At 38.9% G+C, this 22,571-nt stretch overlaps 1 protein-coding gene across 1 annotated transcript in view; it reads right to left on the bottom strand.

Annotated features, from left to right (window-relative positions):
• Nucleotides 1-22,571, bottom strand: part of SHC4 (SHC adaptor protein 4) — a 127,729-nt gene that overhangs the window by 55,344 nt on the left and 49,814 nt on the right. Inside the window, exons 3-4 of the mRNA XM_045449799.1 lie at nt 3,325-3,388; nt 94-213 (exon numbers count right to left, since the gene is read on the bottom strand). Coding sequence (XP_045305755.1) covers nt 94-213; nt 3,325-3,388 — 184 coding nt within the window. The remainder of the gene's footprint in view (nt 1-93; nt 214-3,324; nt 3,389-22,571) is intronic.

The raw sequence follows: 22,571 nt of genomic DNA, 5'->3' as shown, positions 1-22,571 counted from the left end.
CACTTTGTCTGAAACTTTATTTTCTTTATTATGCCCAGGTTCTTCTAGAAAAATAGATGATCTTTAAGCTATAAATGACATTCATGATCTTACCTGTTGGTTGTCAATATTCATCAACGTGAGGCTGCATGTTGAGATGGTCAGTTTAATATTCATTCCCGAAAACTGAAGATTACTTTTGCCAAGAACTGTTGATAGGAACTTAACTGGAGGCTTTAAAAATAGCAAAACAATACTCTGAGTTAAGGATTTTGTTACAGGAGAATATTAATTTTTTAAGTGTTAAAAATGGGTCAAAACACACACTCTTCCTATTTTACTTTACACAAGTCAAATGAGATGGAATGCTTTATTTTAATGAAAACATTAAATAAATTGGAATGCAGCAAATTCTTTAGTAAGCAGTGAAATCTGAGCCCTCAGAACTTTTCTCATATATTCCCTTCTCCCCAAGTGTTGGGAGTAGGGCCTGCTTTATATAAAAGGAATTCCTGTGAGAGTTTGGGCTAGCTGAACTCTCCAGTCCTTTTGAAAACCAGAAGTCTAAAAAAAGAAAAAGTTGCTGGATTTTTTTGTGATAATTTATAAAAGTACAAAAAACATTCATATCAAATATATGGGACACAGTGAGAGTGATGCTTTGGGGGAGTGGAATATATAACTATAAACACTTACATTAAAAAAGAAGAAAGATGCCAAATCAAGAACCTAACTTTACAACTTAAGGAATTCAAAAAAAGAACAAATTAAACCAAAAGTTAGCAGAAGGAAGGAAATAATAAAGATTAGAGCAGAGATCAATGGCACAGAGACTAGAAAATAGAGAAAATCAATGAAGCCAAAAGTTAGTTCTTCAAAATTCAACAAAATTGACCAACCTTTTATATATACGGGCTAAGAAAAAAAGAAAGAAGACTCACATCACTAAAATCAGGAGCAAAAGTGGGGTGGGGATGCAACTACCAATTCAATAGAAACAAAAAGGATTATAAGAGAGTATTATGAACAACTGCATATCAACAAAGTGGATTCCCTAGACGAAATGGACAAATTCGTAGAAACATTAAAGCGATTAAGACTCAATCATGAAGAAATAGAAAATCTAGATAAACCTATAACTAGTAAACAACAACAATAACAGAAAATAACAAGTGTTAGAATATGGAGAAATTGAAATCCTTGTGCACTATTGGTAGGAATGTACAAGAGTACAATTGCTTCGGAAAACAGTATGGCAGTTCCCAGTTCCTCAAAAAATTAAAAATAAAATTACCATATGACCTAGCAATTCTACTTCTTGTTATACACCCAAAAGAACTTAAAGCAGGGGCTTGAACAGGTATTGGTATATCCATATTCATAACAGTGTTATTCACAATAGCTAAAACATGGAAAAAACTTAAGTATCCATCAACAAATGAATGGATAAGCAAAATGTGGTACACACACACAATGGAATATTATTCAGCCTTACAAAGGGAGGGAATTCTGACACATGCTATAGTATGGATGAATCCTGAGGACATTATGTGAAGTGAAAATAATCCAGTCACAAAAATACAAATATGTATGAGTCCACTTATATGAGGTACCTAGAGTAGTTAACATCATAGAGATGGAAAGTAGAACGATGGCTGTCAGGGCTGAAGAAATGGGGAATAGGACGTCATTGTTTAATGTATATAGAGTTTCAGTTCTGCAAAATGGAAAGAGTTATGGGGATGGATAGGGGTGATGGTTGTTCAACAATGTGAATGTATGTAATATCACTGAGCTGTATATTTAAAAATGGTTAAAATGCTAAATTTTATGTTACACATATTTTACCAAATGTTTTAAATTAGGAGGAAAAAGAGTATAAAAACATAGTGTATAGAACAGTCCCTGGCGTGTAGTAAGTATGCAGTAAGTGCTAGCTATCAAAGGAAGTTAACTCAAGATTTTTTTTTTCTTTCCATGTGTACTTTCTGGAAACATGATAGCCTGGTTTGTTTTGTTTTATTTTGTTTTGGGGAGTAGACTCCCCATTTCTGAAATGAGAAAGTCTTAAATGATTGAGGCTATTTGTTGGGATCATGCAACAACAACAAAAAGTATCCTATTTGCAGAGGTTATGAGAGGCAGGAGGAGGCCAGAGGCTACTTTGGGGCCATGGGTTTTGTCAAAGTAACTAGGAATAGGGAGTTCTAATAGAATTCAAAGTCCACTTATTAACACTTAGTGTTTTCCATGCCATGTGGCTCATCTGAATCACTCTGGGTGACACTGGGTTCGGCCCTATGCAAACTAGTGAAGAATAATAAAGAATGAGGCAGGCAGGTGTGGAAATAAAGCACTAAGCTGGAAATACGAAGACCTGGCTTCTATAGTTGGTTCTAAACTTCATCATCCTAGTGACTCAAGGCAAATCTCTTCTCTGAGACAGTTTAGTATCTGGCAAAATGGGAGGGTTGGACTGGAAGATCTCTAAACATTCCTTCTCTCTTAAACAATCTACAATTCTATGATTTATATAGTTATCTTAAGAACCTTTGCACCTCTCCTTTGGACATTCCAAAACAACTAAATGTTCTGGGTTGACAATTAAATGGCAATAATTCTATCTACCGTTAGAGTTGAAAGCCTAATATACGCCCAAACACTGTGTAGACATCCTTTTATTTAATTCTACACAACTCAATCAAGTAAGTGCTATTTTCTCCCACTTTACAGATGAGGAAACCAGTGATCCAAAAGGTGAAGTGACTTGTCCAAGATCACATAGTAGGTGGCAGAGGCAGGATTTAAACCTATGTAACATCAAATCTTTTGCTTTCTTTCAACATGAAAATCTCCTACTCACGTGTTATTATCTCACCTCTACTAGCACCCGCATTTCCATCTGAAAATAGGCTAAGGAATCTAAAAATTCTAAAATGTTAAAATGAAGAATAGATACATTATAAAGTATTGAAAATTGGAAGATGCCAAACTGGTCATCCAGTTCAACTTAACTTTACAGGAACAAAAATGGGGTCTCAGAGAGATGAGATACCATGCTCAAAGGTGAGTAAACACCCAGGCCTGGAACCCAGAATTTTTTACTTGAAACCCAGGTACTTGCTTCATTCTGTCACCCCAGGCATCACCATTTCAGACAGTGTCAGTCAAGTCAGAAAAACTTGAAAGATAAGAACAACTTTCAGTGCATCTCTGATCATGCCAACTGATAAAGGCCATTCTGGACCTTAGCTCATATAGTAGAATGAACTAACAACTATTTTGATATTCTCTTCCCCATAGTTAGGGAAACATAAAACAAGGAGAAACCACACCAATATTTACCTTTCGCTTTTTAACGGCTCCATTTGCCCCAGAGACAGCTTCACACAGGCGACTTATTGCTTCCCTGCAGAACAGAAACCATATAAAGACTTAGCACACTATCTAACACGCAGTAAATGTTCAACAAATGTTAGCAAGTATTATGAACAAAATGTGCACACACATAATGGTGAGTCTGACATAAATGACTCTCTCCTACTCCTACCCTTATGCTGAAAAAAATCACTTTGCAATAAGGAATCCTATTATTTACCTTCTTCATCTCTTTTTTCCTTGGCTTTTCAGATTTGGTTTTTAGCAATGTTGATTTTTAACCAAAAAGGAGGAGTGGAACTTTGTTGTCTGGGAATACTTCACAGTTTTGCTTTTAGCAAAATCCTCTCTGTGGTGTTATGGATAAAAAGCTTCCTAGTATCTCAGCACCAAAGACAATTAAATACAAAAGAATCTGACACTAGAGGAAGTTTAAAGGGACTGGGAGAGAATTGAACTTCAAGGTGGTCTCAAATGGAGCCTTATTGACTGAGATACTGCTACAAGCCATTGAGCTTTCATGTAATTTCGCAGAAGAAATGAAAATCAATAACAAATTTCCTCCTTTGCTTTTTTTTTTTTTTTTTTTTTGCCCTTACTCTATATTGCATTTCGTGAGAGAAAGGCACCGCTAAAATATGTAGTTGTTCCTTAATGGAAGTGGTGAACAATCTGGCACCCTCCTCTCCAGAAATGCAGTTAGAACTAAAAGCTTTTGTCTCTGGAACTCAGCATTCCTAACGGCCCAAGCTTTCACTCAGCGTAATCTGAACCATAACCTCCTATCTTTCAACACATATATTAAACTTTTCACAAAGCACATCTCTAAGCTCTTTCCTGGATTCACCGGAAATCATTGTTTAAATTAGTTAACTGTATTAGTACACACACACATATGACCACCTGCAACATTGTATTAGTTTTTATATATATTTCCTGAAAATAGTTTTTTGAGATGTTTTTGATTCCTAAGGAGGGGAGGAACACGCAGAGGAATGCAGCCCCATTAAAGAAATCTATCTCCCTCTCTATCTAGAGAGATACGTAGATACAGACACAATACAGACATATAGATATAGTAACGTGGATCTATGTCCTCAATGTTCTAGTAGATATATTGGAAAAATAAGTAGAATTCCAGAGACTCTAGGCATTGTTTTGGATTTATAATTTATATTTTAGTTCAGATTTTTTTTTCTGGATAGATGAAATTCTTCTCTAAAGTATTCTCTTGTCTGATTTTTGCATAATTACCTACAACCAATACATAGAATGGTTTTTTGGTTTAGCGTATTTTCTCAGGATTTTTGTATCTATGGTTTCTGTAGGATTCCAACCTTTGTTCTCTGGATGAAATAGAAGGACCGCTCAGAGAGTCAGACTCTTTTGTTTGGTTGGTTGATTGATGTTTGAGTCACCTTAATGATTATTCAATCATTGATGAGACACATAATAATTAATCTGAACTAGCCTCTGGTGTTGCCAAAATGACATGTCCAGGCACCTATGTTGTTGATATTTAATAAAAGGCGGTTATGAAAAAGGTATCAGATCCTTTACTCCATGAGAGCCAAATGAGGTACTTTGGTCTAAAAAGCTCCTTGTAAATGGTTTGAAATAAAAGTAGAGACAAAGGTGGACATTGATACTGACAAGTATAACCACAGTTATTATTAGTTGTTACTTTTATATAGCACCTCCTAGTTTCACAAAGTGCTTTCCCAGGCATTGTTCTCTTGATTCTCATACAGTTGATATCATCTAACAAAAAGTAGAGTTTTAAATGGGAATTAAAAGGAATGCTTTGTAGCATGAGTGCCTGTCAAGGACAGTTGGGAAGGATGAACCTTCCTGGCAGAGCGGAGTTTGGAAATTCCAGAGAGGGAAGAGCATGTGTAACAGCACGAAAGTATAAATTATCATATGAGGGAAACTACAAGTAGTTTGATATTGATGCAGCATAGAGTGTGGAAAAACGAGAATGAATAAGAGCTGAGAGATGGGATTAGAGTCTGAAAACTTTTTCTGTAAAGGGCCAAATGAGGGGTGCCTGGGTGGCTCAGTGGGTTAAGCGTCTGACTTCAGCTCAGGTCACAATCTCGTGGTCTGTGAGTTCGAGCCCCGTGTTGGGCTCTGGGCTGATGGATCAGAGCCTGGAGTCTGCTTCTGATTCTGTGTCTCCCTCTCTCTGTGCCCCTCCCCCGTTCATGCTCTGTCTCTCTCTGTCTCAAAAATAAATAAATAAACGTTAAAAAAAAATTTAAAAAAAAATAAAGGGCCAAATGATAAATATTTTAGACTTTTCTCTGTTACAACTACTCAACTCTGTATTATAACTCAAAAACAGTAAGAGACAATATGTAAACAAATGAGCATGGCTATGTTCCAATAAAACTATTTCTAAAAGCAGGCAGTTGGCTATTTTTAGCCCAAGGGCCATAGTGTGCCAACCCCCAGATCAGATAATTCATACAAAAGAGATAGAAATAGTTCAATTTTTAAAAATCGGAAAATGTTCACATTCATTACAACTTTAAAATTGAAAATTAATACAACTACAAGATACTCACTTCACTGTCTTTAAGTTAGCAAAAAAGAAAATGACAAATGCACTGTTGGGGAAGATGGGGAAAATTCCACGTCAGGCATACTTATCCATGCTGGGGGCCCTGATTAGTATTGATACAATCTTTCTAGAGAGTGATTTGGTAAAAGATGATAAATCTCTTAATATTTATCAGAGCTTTTGACAAGGGGAGGAGAATTTGTATCGAAATAGTATTGAGTATGTATATAGAATACATATTTATTTTAGAGTAAAAAACCAACTCCATAGCTTGTGATATGGAATTTATCAATATAAATATTCCCACTTGGACTGTTAAGTATGAAGACTATAGAAATAAGGGGAGTCTATATAAATTAGTGGGCCGAGGGGCGCCTGGGTGGTTTAGTCGGTTAAGCATCCGACTTCAACTCAGGTCACGAACTCGCAGTCCATGAGTTCGAGCCCCGCGTCGGGCTCTGGGCTGATGGCTCAGAGCCTGGAGCCTGCTTCCGATTCTGTGTTTCCCTCTCTCTCTGCCCCTCCCCCCGTTCATGCTCTGTCTCTCTCTGTCTCAAAAATAAATAAATGTTAAAAAAAAAAATTTAGGGGCGCCTGGGTGGCGCAGTCGGTTAAGCGTCCGACTTCAGCCAGGTCACGATCTCGCGGTCCGTGAGTTCGAGCCCCGCGTCGGGCTCTGGGCTGATGGCTCAGAGCCTGGAGCCTGTTTCCGATTCTGTGTCTCCCTCTCTCTCTGCCCCTCCCCCGTTCATGCTCTGTCTCTCTCTGTCCCAAAAATAAATAAACGTTGAAAAAAAAAAATTAAAAAAAAAAAAAAAATTAGTGGGCCAAAAGTAGAACTTGGAATGGCATATACACATTGGTAGCTACATAAAATTAATTCTGTCTAAATAGTGATATAGAAAGAGCTTATAAACAATGACTTGGTTTAGGTGTTTTTTGTATATGTGGTTTGTTGTTTCCTATTTTTATTCTATTGATATTTATATGTCAACAATATAAACAATGTTATGTTTTCCCTTCACTGTGCAGTTGATTGAGTAAATAAAAATATTAAAAGAATGCAAAGTAAGTTTCTCAGCAGAATTTTTGCTCATCTGCTGTCAAAATGTGAGGGCATGTCAAAGGTGTCCCAATGAAGGGGCCCCTGGGTGGCTCAGTTGATTGAGCATCCGACTTCAGCTCAGGTCATGATCTCACCACTTGTGAGTTTGAGCCCCGTGTTGGGCTCTGTACTGACAGCGTGAAGCCTGGAAACTGCTTTGTCTCCATCTCTCTGCCTCTCCTCTTCTTGAACGCTCTCTCTCTCTCTCTCTCTCAAAAATTAATAAACATTTAAAAAATTAAAAAAATATATATGTCCCAATGAAGAGGCAACACAGCCTTTCTCTCTTTTGCCAACACCCACAGAGAGATGGATCAATGTACATGTCACAGATAAATAAAAGATCTTTATTTGTATCTCTGTCCCATTCCAGCTTAACCTTTAACTCCTCCATCTTTATGACTGCTAAATCCAGATTTATTTTTTCAGTTTATTTGGTAGACTTCCTTGTTTCCATTCCCCAAAGTTTCATAAAGAAGAAAAATTTTGACCGGTTTTAGCAACGCTTTTACAGTAGAAGCCCCTTCCTTTAGAATGATACACAATGCCATCTCAGGGAACCTGGGTTTTAATGAAGGAACATCTCCTATCTATACAGGCAGGCCATAAGTACCTTATGTACATCACCTCATTTCTTCTTAACAATGTCATTTGAAGATAGCTATTTTATATCCATCTTACAAATGAGGAAACAAAAGCACAAAGAATTTAAATAACTGCTTCTGAATAATGCAGCTGAGAGTGGGAGAGGCAGAATACAAACCCAGGTCTGAATTCAAAACCTACACTCATTCAGGGAGTAACCATACTGCCATGTGCACGAAAGGGAGGGAATCCCACACTCCCAGGACCAGGAAAACAATACTGGTCCTTCTCTTGCTCACTCCCCCAAATGCAGTGGCGGGGGGCCGGGGCGGGGGGAGCTTTTTGGCCAATCCTTACTCCAATGTAACTGGGGTAAACTAGCAAGGGACTATTGCAAAGTGGCAGGGGTCAATTTCAGAAAAAGCCCAAAGGGATAACCCTAGCCCTTTCTCAGCCATTGCTTTCTATACATTGGCTGTTATCTCCTCATGGAAGAAAAGAGCACCCAGAACCCAGCTGTGTGCTCATGTGGGCAAGCATGCTCATGTATGCCTGGGCACACTCACTCAGATTTTAAAGTCAGGAGCACTACAAAAAAAAAAAAGTACAGGCCAATATCCCTGATGAACATAGGTGCAAAAATCTTCAACAATATATTAGGAAACCAAATTCAACAATACATTTAAAGGATCATATGTTACTATCAAGTGAGATTTATTCCAGGATGTAAAGGTGGCTCAGCATGTGGAAATCAACCAACATGATGCTCCACATGAACAAAATGAAGGAAAGAAATCATATGATCTTCTCAATGGACACGGAAAAAAGCATTTTACAAAATTCAACATCCATTTATGATTTAAAAAAAAAACAAACTGTCAACAAATTGGGTATAGAAAGAACATACCTCAACATAATAAAGGCCAATGACAAACCCACAGCTATTATCATACTCAATGGTGAAAAGCTGAAAACTTTTCCTTGAAGATTAGGAAAAGCATAAGGATACCTACTCTCCCCACTTGGTTCAACGTAGTACTGGAAGTCCTGGCCACAGCAATTAGGCAAAAATTAATAATAAAAAAAGAAGTTAAAAACATCTAAACTGGAAAGGAAGAGGTAAAACTATCACCATTTTCAGATGACATGAAATTTTAGATAGAAGACCCTAAAGACTCTACCAAAAACTATTAGGACTAATAAGTTAATTCAGTAAAGTTGCAGGATATAAAAGTAATATACAGAAATCTGTTTCATTTCTATACACTCATAATGAACTATCAAAAAGAGAAATCAAGAAAAAAATCTCCTAAAATCAACAAGAAACAACAGGTGTTTGGCAAGGATGTGGAGAAAAAGGCACCCTTGTGCACTGTTGGTGGGAATGCAAACTGGTGCAGCCACTGTGGAAAACAATTTGAAGACTCCTCAAAAATTTAAAAATAGAACTACCCTACCTTCCAGCAATCACATTATTGGGTATTTACCCAAAGAATACAAAAACGCAAATTCAAAGGGACACATGCGCCCCTATGTTTACTGTAGCATTATTAAAATAGCCAAGATATGGAAACAGCCCAAGGGTCCACTGATTGATGAATGAATAAAGAAGATGTGGTATATACACACAACGGAATATTTTTCAGCCATAAAAGAGAATGAGATCTTGCCATTTACAATGATGTGGATGGAGTTAGAGAGTATAATGCTAAGCAAAATGAGTCAGTCAGAGAAAGACAAATACCATATAATTTCACTCATGTGTGTTATTTAAGAAACAAAACAAGTGAGCAAAGGAAAAAAAAAAAAAAGAAAGAGAGAAACCAAGAAATAGACTCTTAACTTTAGAGAACAAACTGATAGTTACCAGAGTGGAGATAGGTGAAATAGATGATGGAGATTAAGGAGGGCACTTGCTGTGATGAGCATTAGGTGTTTTATGGAAGTGTGGAATCACTATACTGTGTCCCTGTATCTAATATAACTAACTGTAATTTTAACTAACTGTAATTAAAATAAAAACTGAAAAATAAAAAAAAGAATCCCACTTTCAATCACACCAAAAATAATAAAATAAATAGGAATAAATATAACCAAGGAGGTGAGAGACCTGTACACTAAAAAGTCTAAGACACTTTTGTGTCTTAGATTCTAAGATGAAAGAAATTGAAGAAAACAAAGAAAACACACATAAGTGGAGAGATATTCCATACTTATGTATCAGAAGAATTTATATTGTTAAAATGTCCATAGAAACCAAAGTCATCTAGACATTCAATGCAATCCCTATCAAAATTCCATGGCATTTGCCACAAAACTAGAACAAATAATTCTTAAATTTATGTAGTACTACAAAGACCCTGAATAGACAAAATAATCTTAAGAAAGAAAAACAAAGCTGGAGGTATGATGCTTCCTGACTTTAAACTGTAGTACAAAGCTATAGTAATTACAACAGTAAGATACCGGCATAAACACAGACACATAGATCAATGGAATAGAATAGAGGGCCTGGAAATAAACATATCCATATATGGGCAATTAATTTATGACAAAGGAGGCAAGAATATACAATGAAGAAAAGACAGTTATTTCAATAAAGGGTGTGCGGAAAACTGGACAGCAACATGGAAAAGAATGAAACTACACAACTATTTTACTCCATACACAAAAATTAATTCAAAATGGATTAAAGACCTGAAACCATAAAACTCCTGTAAGAAAACATAAGCTCCTTGACATCAGTTTTAAATCTTTTTTTTTTTTTATCTGAATCTAAGGCAAGGGAAACAAAAGTAAAAATAAATGGGACTACATAGGATTAAAAGCCACTGCACAGTACAAGAAACCACCAACAAAATGAAAAGGCAGCCTACTAAATGAGAGAAGATATTTACTAATCATATACCAGTAATGGGTTAATACCCAAAATATATAAAGAACTCCTACAACCCAATAACAAAAAACAAACAATACAATTAAAAATGGGCAGAGGATCTGAATAAACAATTTTCAAAAGAGACATCCAGATGGCCAACAGACACATGAAAAGAGGCTCAACATCACACTTTATATCAGGGAAATGTAAATCAAAACCACAATGAGATATTACCTCACACCCTTCAGAATGGCTATTTTCAAAAAGACAAGAAATAGGGGTGCCTGCGTGGCTCAGTCGGTTGGGCATCCGACTTCGGCTCAGGTCATGATCTCACAGTTCGTGGGTTCGAGCCCCACGTTGCGCTCTGTGCTGACGGCTCAGAGCCTGGAGCCTGTTTCGGATTCTGTGTCTCCCTCTCTCTCTGCCCCTCCCCTGTTCACGCTCTGCCTCTGTCTCAAGAATAAATTTAAAAAAAAAAAATTAGAAAAAAAATTTAAAAAAAAGACAAGAAATAATAATTATTAGAAAGGGTATAGAGAAAAGGAAATCCTTATACACTGTTAGTGGGAATGTAAATTGGTGCAGCCACTGTGGAAAACAGTATGGAGGTTCCTCAAAAAATTTAAAATAGAAATACCATATAATCCGGCAAATCCACTACTGGGTATCTATCAGAAGAAAACAAAACACTAATTTGAAAAGATATATGCACCCCTAGGTTCATTGCAGCATTACTTACAATAGCCAAGATATGGAAACAACCTAAGTGTCCATCGATTGACAAATGGACAAAGAAGATGTCTCTCTCCCTCTCTCCCTCTCTCTGTGTACACAGACAATGAAATACTTTTGCCATAAAAAGAATGAAATCTTGCCATTTGTGACAACATGGATGGACCTTGAGGGCATTATGCTAAGTGAAATAATTTAGAACAGAAAAGGCAAATACAATACTGTGTGATTTTACAAAACAAAACCCAGACTCACAGATACAGAGAACAGCTTGGAGATTGCCAGAGGGGAGGGGCTCAGAAGGGGGGGGGGGATGGGTAAAGGGGATCAAGATGAAAGAACTTCAATTATAAAATAATTAAGTCATGAGATGTACTATATGGCACGGGGACTATAGTCAATAATATTGTGTTAAATTTGTATAGTGGCAGATGGTAGCTAGACTCATTGTGGTGATCATTTCACAACATACTCAAATGACCAATCACTATGCTGTACGCCTGATACTAATATAATACTGTATTAAACTTCTTTTAAAAAAAGGAGTTCTAAAGTCAGTCAAGGCATGTGGAAGCATTACAGACTCTGAAAATCTCTGCATATACAACTCTGCTCAAAAGAAAAAAGGAGAAACTTGTGCCTATGAACTTGCTTTTAAAGAGTGGCGATGGGGTGCCTGGGTGGCTCATTTGGTTAAGAGTCCAACTTCAGCTAAGGTGGTGATTTCATAGTTCCAGAGTTTGAGCCCCGCATCGGGTTCCCTGCGGTCAGCACAGAGTCTGAATGAGATCCTCTGTCCCCCTTTCCCCCTGTCCCTCCCCCACTCCTGGGTGCCCTTGCACGCGCGCGTGCTCTCTCTCTCTCTCTCTCTCTCTCTCAAAAATAAATAAACATTAAAAACAAAACAAAAAGTGGTGATATTATACATCGGTGTTGATAGTATCTTTACTCACAATAGCTAAAACACGGAAGCAACCCAAGCATCCGTGAATGGATGAATAGATAAGCAAAATGTTGTATATACATGCAGTGGAATACTATTCCTTAAAAATGAAGGCAATTCTGCAGTATGCTACAACATGGGTGAAACTTAAGGACCTCATGCTATGTGAAATAAGCCAGTCACAAACATACAAATACTACATGATTCCACTTCCACGAGCTACTTAGAGTAGTCAGATTCACAAAGACAGAAAGTAGAATGGTGGTTGCCAGGGCCTAGGGGAAGAGGGACTAGGGAGGACTTGTTTAATGGGTATAGAGTTTCGGTTTTGCAAGATGAAAAGAATTATGGGGTTGGCTGGTAGTGATGGCTGCACAACAATGTGAATGTATTTAATAGGACTGAACTGTACACTTAAAAATGGTTAATATGCTACATTTTATGTTATGTGCATTTTGCCACAATAAAAAAAGAAAAAAATACAAAGTGGTTATTGTTATTATTATTATTATTATTATTATTATTATTATTTTGGATTTGAGACTCCAAAGAGTCACAGGCTCTCTCTCCAATGAGAGGTCTGTTTGTACAAAATTTTCTATTCAATTTTAGGAGATCCTCCCTCCCCTCCCCCCGCCCTCCCCCCCAACTCCACTACCCAGAAAACCATCTGTGGGGCTCTTGGGACTCCACAGATCCCAGGCTAAGAACGACTGCTTTAAAATAACCTCTCAAATTCTGCTTTCTGGGCTGCTATCAGTGTTAACAAATCTCCCTAAACCCAGCCAGGGAAGACAGATAGATGGTTGCATTTTGTTGCCTTTCTTCACAAAGATCTTTTCTTTCCCTCAGACTAGGACCAAGAGATTAGCTGTAACATTTTCAAAAACAAATAGTACTTTCAATGCTCTTCTGGAGTTTCAGCCACACCCTCAGACACTTTACAAATGCAGAGGAAAAAGAAAACAGAGCCCAGAAGTGGGGATTTCCTCACAGGGCTGGGGGTGTCCCCGCCACCCCAGCTGCCTATGAAGCCCGCATTTCTACACAACCCTTTTGGAGCTGACTGGTCATGAGGCACTCTCCAGCTAGCAAACATTCAGCAAATGTCCTCTCTTGGAGAAGCAGAATTTTCAGAGTTTTAATGGCTCAAGATTTCCATCCTGGGAGCCTGCACTAGAAAGAGGCAGAAACGCCCCACAGCACCAACAGTGGCCACTTTGTTTATTGTTTTGCCACATGAGAGAGAAGGGGAGAGAAGTGGGCTGATGTAAGAGAATGAGAATGCCGTTGAAGATTTGCTTTTAAGCATTTAAAACCCTGCCTACGCCATAAGACCAAAAACAGATATTTTGTCTGTCTCAACAGAGTGCAAACTAATCATCCAAACAAAGCCACCTTTCTTCATCAACCCTTGGCCACTACAGTACTTAAGTTATAATTTTTCTGTGTCTTTAACCCTTAAACAGTTAAGCTCTTCTGGAAGCAAAGTTGTCTAACCCCCCTTGTTATAGGTTTGGAAGGCAATATCACAATCCAAGACAAAGTAGAGTGTTTGATAGAGGGACCGTTTGTCGGACAGACTGTTTCTACTAAATGTCAAAATGCAGCTCTTCAGTAAATAGGAAAGCCAGCAAATGTGTAACATGAAACCAGGCAAAAGGCCCAGTGGGTTTGAGGCAACTCTCCCCATCTCCTGCCCCCACCCCCTGCCACACACAGAATGAAGGAATGGATTCAATTTTGCAAATAGAAATGAGAATAAATTTTAATCACAGCAAAAACCTTCCCTAAACAAAACACAAAAATAATGGGGCAAAACAAAGTCACCTATATTTCCCAAGGTACTTTCCTTAAAGAAAGCAGTTAACAATGTCGAAGGGACAGGTTGTCAATGTCTCAAAGTGCCCTCGTATTGATGAAGGGAGGGACTTGTGAGTACCTCAAGCCCCAGATCAGTGGGGTATTATGTTGTGATGTTGTTGTAGGGAAACTAGTGCCTTCTTTTTTGAAATCTTTGCCTTCAGAACATCAAGGCCCAGTGATCTATGTGTTCAATTTTGTTCAGCTGGGTGAAATTAAAGACATTCAAAAATTTGTGTAGTCCCTCAGACAAGACACTTTAGAACAGGAGCCTGCCTCCATGGCGATAAGCAAACAATGAATGCAGTCAGTGCCCACAGACTGGTAGAAAATGGAAAGCTTCAAACTCCCTTTGTGCTATTATCAAGGGGCATCGCCTGTGCACTCTAGGAGGGTAGACAAAGCCCATAAAATATATCCTTTCATTTAGAAATAGGCACTTCAGGTCCCAAGATGGTCAAATAAAACCTTTCAGTACTGCCCACAGCATCTACTCCCACACTGACTTATCATGCCTCTCTGTTCAACCTGAATTATATTTAAAATCTGATTCTAAAGTACATCTGCAATTCTACCCAGCTCAGCAACCACAGAACACAGTTGTTCTGTCTGCTCCAGGATGCTGCCCTTGGGCTCTGATGCAAATGTTGACCCATCTAGTGCACTTGAATGAAGTGAAAGACCCCACTATCACACCTTCCCTACAAGTCTCCCCAGGTGATCAGAAATGAAGTACTGATTTTATCCTATCCCCACAATGATTTCCTGTAATGGAATCACATATTTCAAAACGCAAACACCTACACCCACAAAAACACCTTCTAAGTGCTTAAGCCTTATGAAAATGACAAGAAAGAAACAGGGTTGATTTCATACAAAACACTCAGGAATTTGTAAATCCAAAAAACTGTTTTCCATTACTTTGGGATAAACTAGGCTTTTCTTTTTTTTCTTTAATATAATTTATTGTCACGATAGCTAACATACAGTGTATACAATGTGTTCTTGGCTTGGGGAGAAGATTCCCATGATGTATCACTTACATACAACACCCAGAACAGACACACAGACCAATGGAATAGAATGGAGAACCTGGAATTGGACCCACAAATGTATGGCCAAATAATCTCTGACAAAGCAGGAAAGAGAATCCAATGGAAAAAAGACTCTTTTTAGCAAATGATGCTGGGAGAACAGGACAGCAACATGACGAAGAATGAAACTGGACCACTTTCTTACACCATACGCAAAAATAAACTCAAAATGGATGGAAGACCTAAATGTGAGACAGGAAACAATCAAAATCCTAGAGGGAAAAACAGGCAGCAACCTCTTTGACCTCAGCCACAGCAACTGCTTACTCAACACGTCTCCGGAGGCAAGGGAAATAAAAGCAAAAATAAACTAGGCTTTTCTAAAAACAACTTTGTTTTAGACAAAATATTCAAAATATCATGCAGGCATGTCTTTGGGAGTGCAAGAGTGAACTGATATACAGTGTGATCACTTACAAATCAAAGCTCATTTTTTTATAGGCCAAAACAGATCCAACTTCATCACCCACTTTATCCACCCTACTTCACTCCAAATGATGTTTATTTACTTCCAAACAGTAGAGCTGCCTTCAAAGAAAGAAGATTGGCACTATTTAAGATATTTCAAGCAGTTTGCCATAGAAGTATCTATACTACTGAGCAAGATAGCAATTGGTAGAAAGAGTGTATAACTCCCACACTGCTCTTTTAAAAAATTAACTCTGATGATTTGAAAGGCCATTTGGCATATATATTATAGATTTTACCTGGTAAGTTCTCTCTCTTTTTTTTATTTTATTTATTTTATTTTATTTTATTTTATTTTAATTTTTTTTTAACATTTATTTATTTTTGAGACAGAGAGAGCGAGAGAGCGCATGAACAGGGGAGAGTCAGAGAAAGAGGGAGACACAGAATCTGAAACAGGCTCCAGGTTCTGAGCTGTCAGCACAGAGCCTGACGCGGGGCTCGAACCCACAGACTGCGAGATCATGACCTGAGCCGAAGTTGGACACTTAACAGGCTGAGCCACCCAGGCGCCCCCTCTCTCTCTTTTTTTTTAATGTGTGTATGCACCCTTCAGAGGAATAAATAACTGGCCTTTCCCACTGTGGCAAATAATGGTAGGGCAAATATGCCTGCATACCTGCTAAAAATTCAACAGCATAACCATTTAAGTAGGTAATGATTAAACTTTAAAGTTCTTTAAAAAAATTTTTTTTTTAACATTTATTCATTTTTTTGATAGAAAGAGACAGAGCGTGAGTGTGGGAGGGGCAGAGAGAGAGGGAGACACAGAATCCCAAGCAGGCTCCAGGCTTTGAACTGATAGCACAGAGCCCGACACGGGGCTCGAACTCACGGACCATAAGATCACGCCCTGAGCCGAAGTCAGACGCCCAACCGACTGAGCCACCCAGATGCCCCTAAACTTTGAAATTCTTAAGAATCAACTAGTATGCTGGTTAAAATGCAGATTCCTGGGACTGTTCCTAGAGATTTTAATTCAATAGGTCTGGAGTGGGGCCCAAGAGCCTCCAGGTGATTCTTAAGCACATCAGTTCGTACACCTCACAGTTGATTAAAATTTTTATTGGACTCACTGCACAGGATACCTGGTTTCTATGCTTTGCAGTTTCAGCCAGATGGTTGTGCCAGTAGATGCTAAAGAATTAGGTCACCTATTCCTAGCAGCTAGGTGAGGGATGGCCACACTGCCTGTTCACTTGATAATGTTCCATTTGGGGGAAATCTTGTCTTCAACTCATTCAATATGCTGGGAGAGATATTTGGCACAATCCTCTCCTCTCCCCTATCTCCTTCATCCCTGCCACCTCCTTGTGGGAAGGGCTTTCCCCAGAGGGCATCTGGAGGTCCTAAACATCTTTTCTCACATCAGCCCCAGAACACGCAGGAGGTGATAAGTGACCTCCATTCTCTCTCCCATCTGGCAGTCTGGATGCCAACAGACCTCAGCCACCTATCCTTCAAAATGCAGACAGTGGTTGTAGCAATGTGGACGGAACTGGAGAGTGTTATGCTAAGTGAAATAAGCCATACAGAGAAAGACAGATACCATATGTTTTCACTCTTATGTGGATCCTGAGAAACTTAACAGGAACCCATGGGGGAGGGGAAGGAAAAAAAAAAAAAAAAGAGAGAGAGAGGTTAGAGAGGGAGAGAGCCAAAGCATAAGAGACTCTTAAAAAATGAGAACAAACTGAGGGCTGATGGGGGGTGGGCGGGAGGGGAGGGTGAGTGATGGGTACTGAAGAGGGCATCTTTTGGGATGAGCACTGGGTGTTGTATGGAAACCAATTTGACAATAAATTTCGTATATTAAAAAAATTTTAAAAATTAAAAAAAAATGCAGGCAATGGTTCTCAACCTTGCCCGCACGCTGGGGAAACACAGGGGAGCTTTAACAAATCCTGATGACAGGATCTCATCTCCAGACTGATTTAATTGGTGCAGGGTGGGGTTTGGAGATTGGGAGTTTTAAAAGCTCCCTCAAGTGTTTCTAAGCTAAAGTTGAGAGTCTCTTAAGAGCATCAGTTGGCATGCCTTTCCTATAAAGGACCAGATAGTGAAAACATTAGGCTTTGCCAATGATGCAATCTCTGTCACAACTACTCGATGCTGCAGTTGTAGCTAGAAAAGCAGTCACAGACAATACATAAATGAATGGGCATGATTGTGTGATGGTAACACTTATGGACACTGAAATTTGAATTCCATATAATTTTCACAGATCATGGAATATTCGTCTTTTGATTTTTTTTCTGAACCAGTTAAAAAGATCAAACCCATTCTTGGGTCACAAGGTGGTAAAATCAAAATCAGACAGTAGGTTGGATTAGGCTCTCAGTTTGTGATTTGCTAAGCAAAACCCAAAAATGAATGTTAGAGCCTTTGGGGTCATGGTCAGCTATGGAAAACCTATTAGAGCACAACCTTTTAATCTTTACAAAGATTATTTTTATATATTTTGGACTTGGTCTTGTGCAGTTTCTTGGTATAGGAAGCTAGTTTCATAAGAGATGGGTCTTCTATGTAAATATAAAAATAATGGAACTCCTTTTACAAACTGTGAATTATCATTTTCCATTCTTTGCCCCTCCTATCAGTACTCAGTGGAGAAAGAGGAAAACTGAAATTCTTTTTTTTTTAGTATCAACTAACGTTCATTAAGTGATACCATGTGCATTATACAGTGCACGGTACATGAAGAAATACAGAAGGAAACAAAAGTGCAAAATTACAGTAAGCATTAAAAGGAAAAAATGTTAAGGGCATTGATTTATCTATAATTCCACTTTTGCATGATAACAGAACCTGAAAAAAGGCTGCTTAACAGTGGACTCTGCAAGCATACAGCCAGAGTTGAAAATCTAGCTCTCTCACAAGTTCTGTGACCTTGAGCAAGTTATTGTTTTATCCATATAATGTCTGTCTTCTTTAAGAGATGCATCTGGGGGTGCCTACGTGGTTCAGTCGGTTAAGCATCTGATTCTTGATTTTGGGTCTGATTCTCAATTTCAGGTCGCGATCTCATGGTTCGTAGGACCAAGCCCCACACTGGGCTCTGTGACAACAGCTCAGACCCTGCTTGGTATTCTCTCTCTCCTCTCTCTCTGTCCCTCCCTCCCTCCCTCTCTCTCTCTCTCAAAAATAAATAAATAAACTTAAAAAAATAAAGAAAGAGGAGTACCTGGGTGGTGTTCTTTCTCTCTCAAAAGTAAATAAAAACATGAAAAAAAAAAAGAAAGAAATGGTTCTAACCTGTTTTTACAATGCCTAGTACCCAGCTGAGCACTCTATGTGTTATAACTGGGGTGCTACAGATAATATGTTGTAGAAGAGGTCCAATTATGTCTGTTGTGCAAATAGTAATGGACAGTGCAAGTTTCTACACGGGCAGAATGAGTAAATGTTTAGACATCTCTATGGCACCGAAACACAGTATGATCCCTTTTCCCAGCTCCCCCTTCCACACAGAGGTATGTATTGCCCATGTTGCTGGAGTGTTCACCACTAATGGCTCACAGCTACGTTGCTTCCCCGAAGCTATCTTCTCCTTAAGGCAGTTGCCTTGCCCACAGATGTGTCCCATCCCTAGAGACAGCAGGCATCCAAAGGCGGGTCAAAATGAATTCAAAGGCCTGGTCTCTTTGCCCATGAGATCTGCTCAGGCCTTTGTTGAGATGGCATCACTGGTCAACCTCCTGCATCCCTCACTCCCCCGCATGTTGATCCTGAGCGCCCACGCAATAAGCCTTCTGCATTTAACTCTCCACCTCAGCGTCTATTTCTAGATCCAACCTAAGCCTTCTAATGAGCTGCTGCCAGATTCCTGCCACCTTACATTAGCATACACACTTAACTAGAAAACGCCTTCTTTTTCTTTTCTTTTCTCTCTCTCTTTTTTTTTGTCTGTGTTGTCACCGATAACAATGGAAGAGATCATTTTCAGAGAAATTCTCATTAGTGGCTCAGATAATCTGGATCTGGATCCACCCTCTTATTGCTCAAACATATGTGAAAACAACCATTTTCATAGGGTAGGTGCAGTTCTCACAAGCCACAGCTCACGTGTAATTAAAGGGGTCAGAGCTGCAGACTTACTTTGTCAGGCAGTTCTCAGTTTTCCTAAGGAGAATACCAATAGGAAGTGGAACGAATCTGCCTGGCAGGTGGAGAGATGCACCAACTGTCCTGCATTTCCTTTGGCCACAAAGCTCTCTTTTTTATCAAAGAAAGGACTCTTTTCATGCTGAGATTAGTTTTAATGAATTTTGAGTGTCTTCCATCTGGCTCACTCTTCCCTAAAGGAACTGTATCATTGATTTTTCTGGCTATATATACACATACATATAGCAGAATTAGAACTCGCTGCTCTGGCATTCCCCAGGCTTTGCCCTATCCTTAACAACAAAAACGTAAACCGTAAATGCCTCCAGATGCTTTTTGGGATCTTCGGGAGAACCACTTTTTCAAAATTAAGGGATTTTCATATGACCCCTGGTCCAATTATAAACCTCATTTTGAAACCACAGGATAGGGGTACCTAGGTGGCTCAGTCAGTTAAGTGTCTGACTCTGATTTTGACTTAGGTGATGACCTAACAGTTGGTAAGTTCAAACTCCATGTTGGGCTCTGCACTGGCAGTGTGGAGCCTGCTTGGGATTCTCTCTCTCTCTCCCTCTCTCTCAGCCCCTCCCCTGTTCATGTGTATTCTCTCCCTCTCTCTCAAAATAAATAAATAAACTTTAAAAAACATATGGAAAAAAAATTTTTTAAAGAAACCACAGGATATGCTTCCTTATACCTGTGATTCTCAAACTGTGGTTTCTTGACCAGCAGCATCATTAATACCCGGGAATTTGATAGACATGCAAATTCTTTTTTTCATATAATTTTGATATTTATTTATTTGTGAGAGAGAGGGAGAGAGATGGAGCATAAGCAGGGGAGGGGCAGACACACACACACACACACACACACACACACACACACACAGAATCTGAAGCAGGATCCAGGCTCTGAGCTGTCAGCCCAGAGCCCAACGCAGGGCTTGAACTCACGAACCATGAGATCATGATCTGAGCCGAAGTCGATGCTTAACCGACTGAGCCACCCAGGAGCCCCAACGTGCAAACTCTTGAATCAAAAACTCTAGGAGTGGGGTACAACATTCTGTGTTTCAACAAGTCCTGCAAGTGACTGATTCCTTTGCATGCTAAAGTTTGAGAACCACTGTCTGACACAATCTTAGAGAGCATCTGGTCCTACAAGTACCCTTACCTACAGATTTGTGAGTGTCTTCATGTAGGCCCTTCCAGGCAGTACTCACAAATAATAAATCTGGCACACTGAACCCAAGTCAAATTCCAAATTGAACACTTCCTTATTCTGTCACTTCTGGCTGTCAGCATTTCCCCTTGCTTTGTTCCTTAAAGTTCTCTCATCTTGATGGAGGCAAGTACACAGGAGTCAGTCAACTCTGGTTTCTGGTTCTACCACTTATTAACTTGCTAGGTGACATTGTTGAATTCCACAATTTCTCTAAGTCTCAGTATCCTCATGGGCAAAATAAGGTTAATAGTGATATCTATTTTATAAATGTTAGCTTTTGTTATGATGATAATGCTGCTGATAGTACCTATTACTTAATCATAAACTGCTCTGTAGATTGCTAATACTTGAAACTAGAAAGAAGTTGAAGCCAGTTCCATGGGAATTGAGAAATCTTTCTTTCCATCTGAATCAAGTCCTTGAGCTCCAAGGGTCTTTGAGCCAAACTGAGTATCTTCAGTGAATTTATTTTTATTCCTTTGTTTAACAATATATACGAGTGGGTGTCCATGTGTCAAACACTCTACCTTGGAGCTAGGAGCCTGACCCAGTTTTCTAAGAGCTCCTCATTCTGGAATTTGACCTAGTTCAGGATGCCAGGTTCCATGTTTGTAGATTATCTAAGTCTTTTCTGCTTTTCTCTGATTACCAGCAGTGACCATGGAGCCTTCAAGAACTCCAGAGTCACCTCAAGATCTGTGATCAAGGGCTGCGAAGACCTGAAACTTCTCCGTTAATCAATATATATTTATTGATCCAGCTATATTTTGGGCCTTGTGTCTTTGAAACCTGCCAGGACTATGGACCAGGTTTCCGTAAGAACATTAAAACCCAAAGATGATGGATGATGGAACTCTTATGATTGGTCCATTGAAGTAGAACCATGGGGGACCCAACCCCTCCCAGGCCAACAGTGTGGGACAAAGTCTGAACTTTTTCAGGAGACTCCCATGCAGCTACAGCATTGATGTTTCTAGGAACACTGTTCAAAAAGCCTATTCTACTTGCACTGTTAAATGATTCAGACCAGTGTGCCTGTCAACATCAGAATTAGAAATCTACTTTCTTGCTCCTGGAAATTGGTACTGAGTATAAGTGAGAATGTTGGGGTGCTACAAATTCAGTACTGACTTCTACAGGAAACCAAAAAGGGCTACAAAAGGGACATCCTGAAACGCATTATCACCTGGCTGTGCACAGTAAAGAAGGCCTGGGGGGAAAAGATCACTGGAGAAAGTATTTCATTTCATTTCAATTGGAGCTAAAAACACTGGGGTCTCTCCCAAATGCATCAGCTTTAACATCCATGCATCTTAAGCTCTGAATTAATTTGTTCCTCTTCAAGCACTTGAGGCCATCCCCTACCATCTGTATTTAGGCCCAGACAGCTAACCATTCTCCCTTGGCTCAGTAAATGTGTATATATGACCTTTTTGAATGTGTGTGTTTGTTTGATAATATCTCCATATATGTAAATTTCTATAGACTCATCTGGATAAATTAGCAGGACCTGATTTTAGTTGCAACATATTTTTAGAAACCAGTTCATAAAGTGGATCACATTTTCCATGGAAAAGATGCTATAATTGGTAGTTTCATTCCTGATCAAATAATCCTCCGCAAATAAAATACAGATGTTGTAAACAATT

This window comes from Leopardus geoffroyi, chromosome B3 (assembly GCF_018350155.1).
Source record: "Leopardus geoffroyi isolate Oge1 chromosome B3, O.geoffroyi_Oge1_pat1.0, whole genome shotgun sequence".
Taxonomy (NCBI): domain Eukaryota; kingdom Metazoa; phylum Chordata; class Mammalia; order Carnivora; family Felidae; genus Leopardus; species Leopardus geoffroyi.
This window is presented reverse-complemented; position numbering and strand designations above follow the sequence as displayed.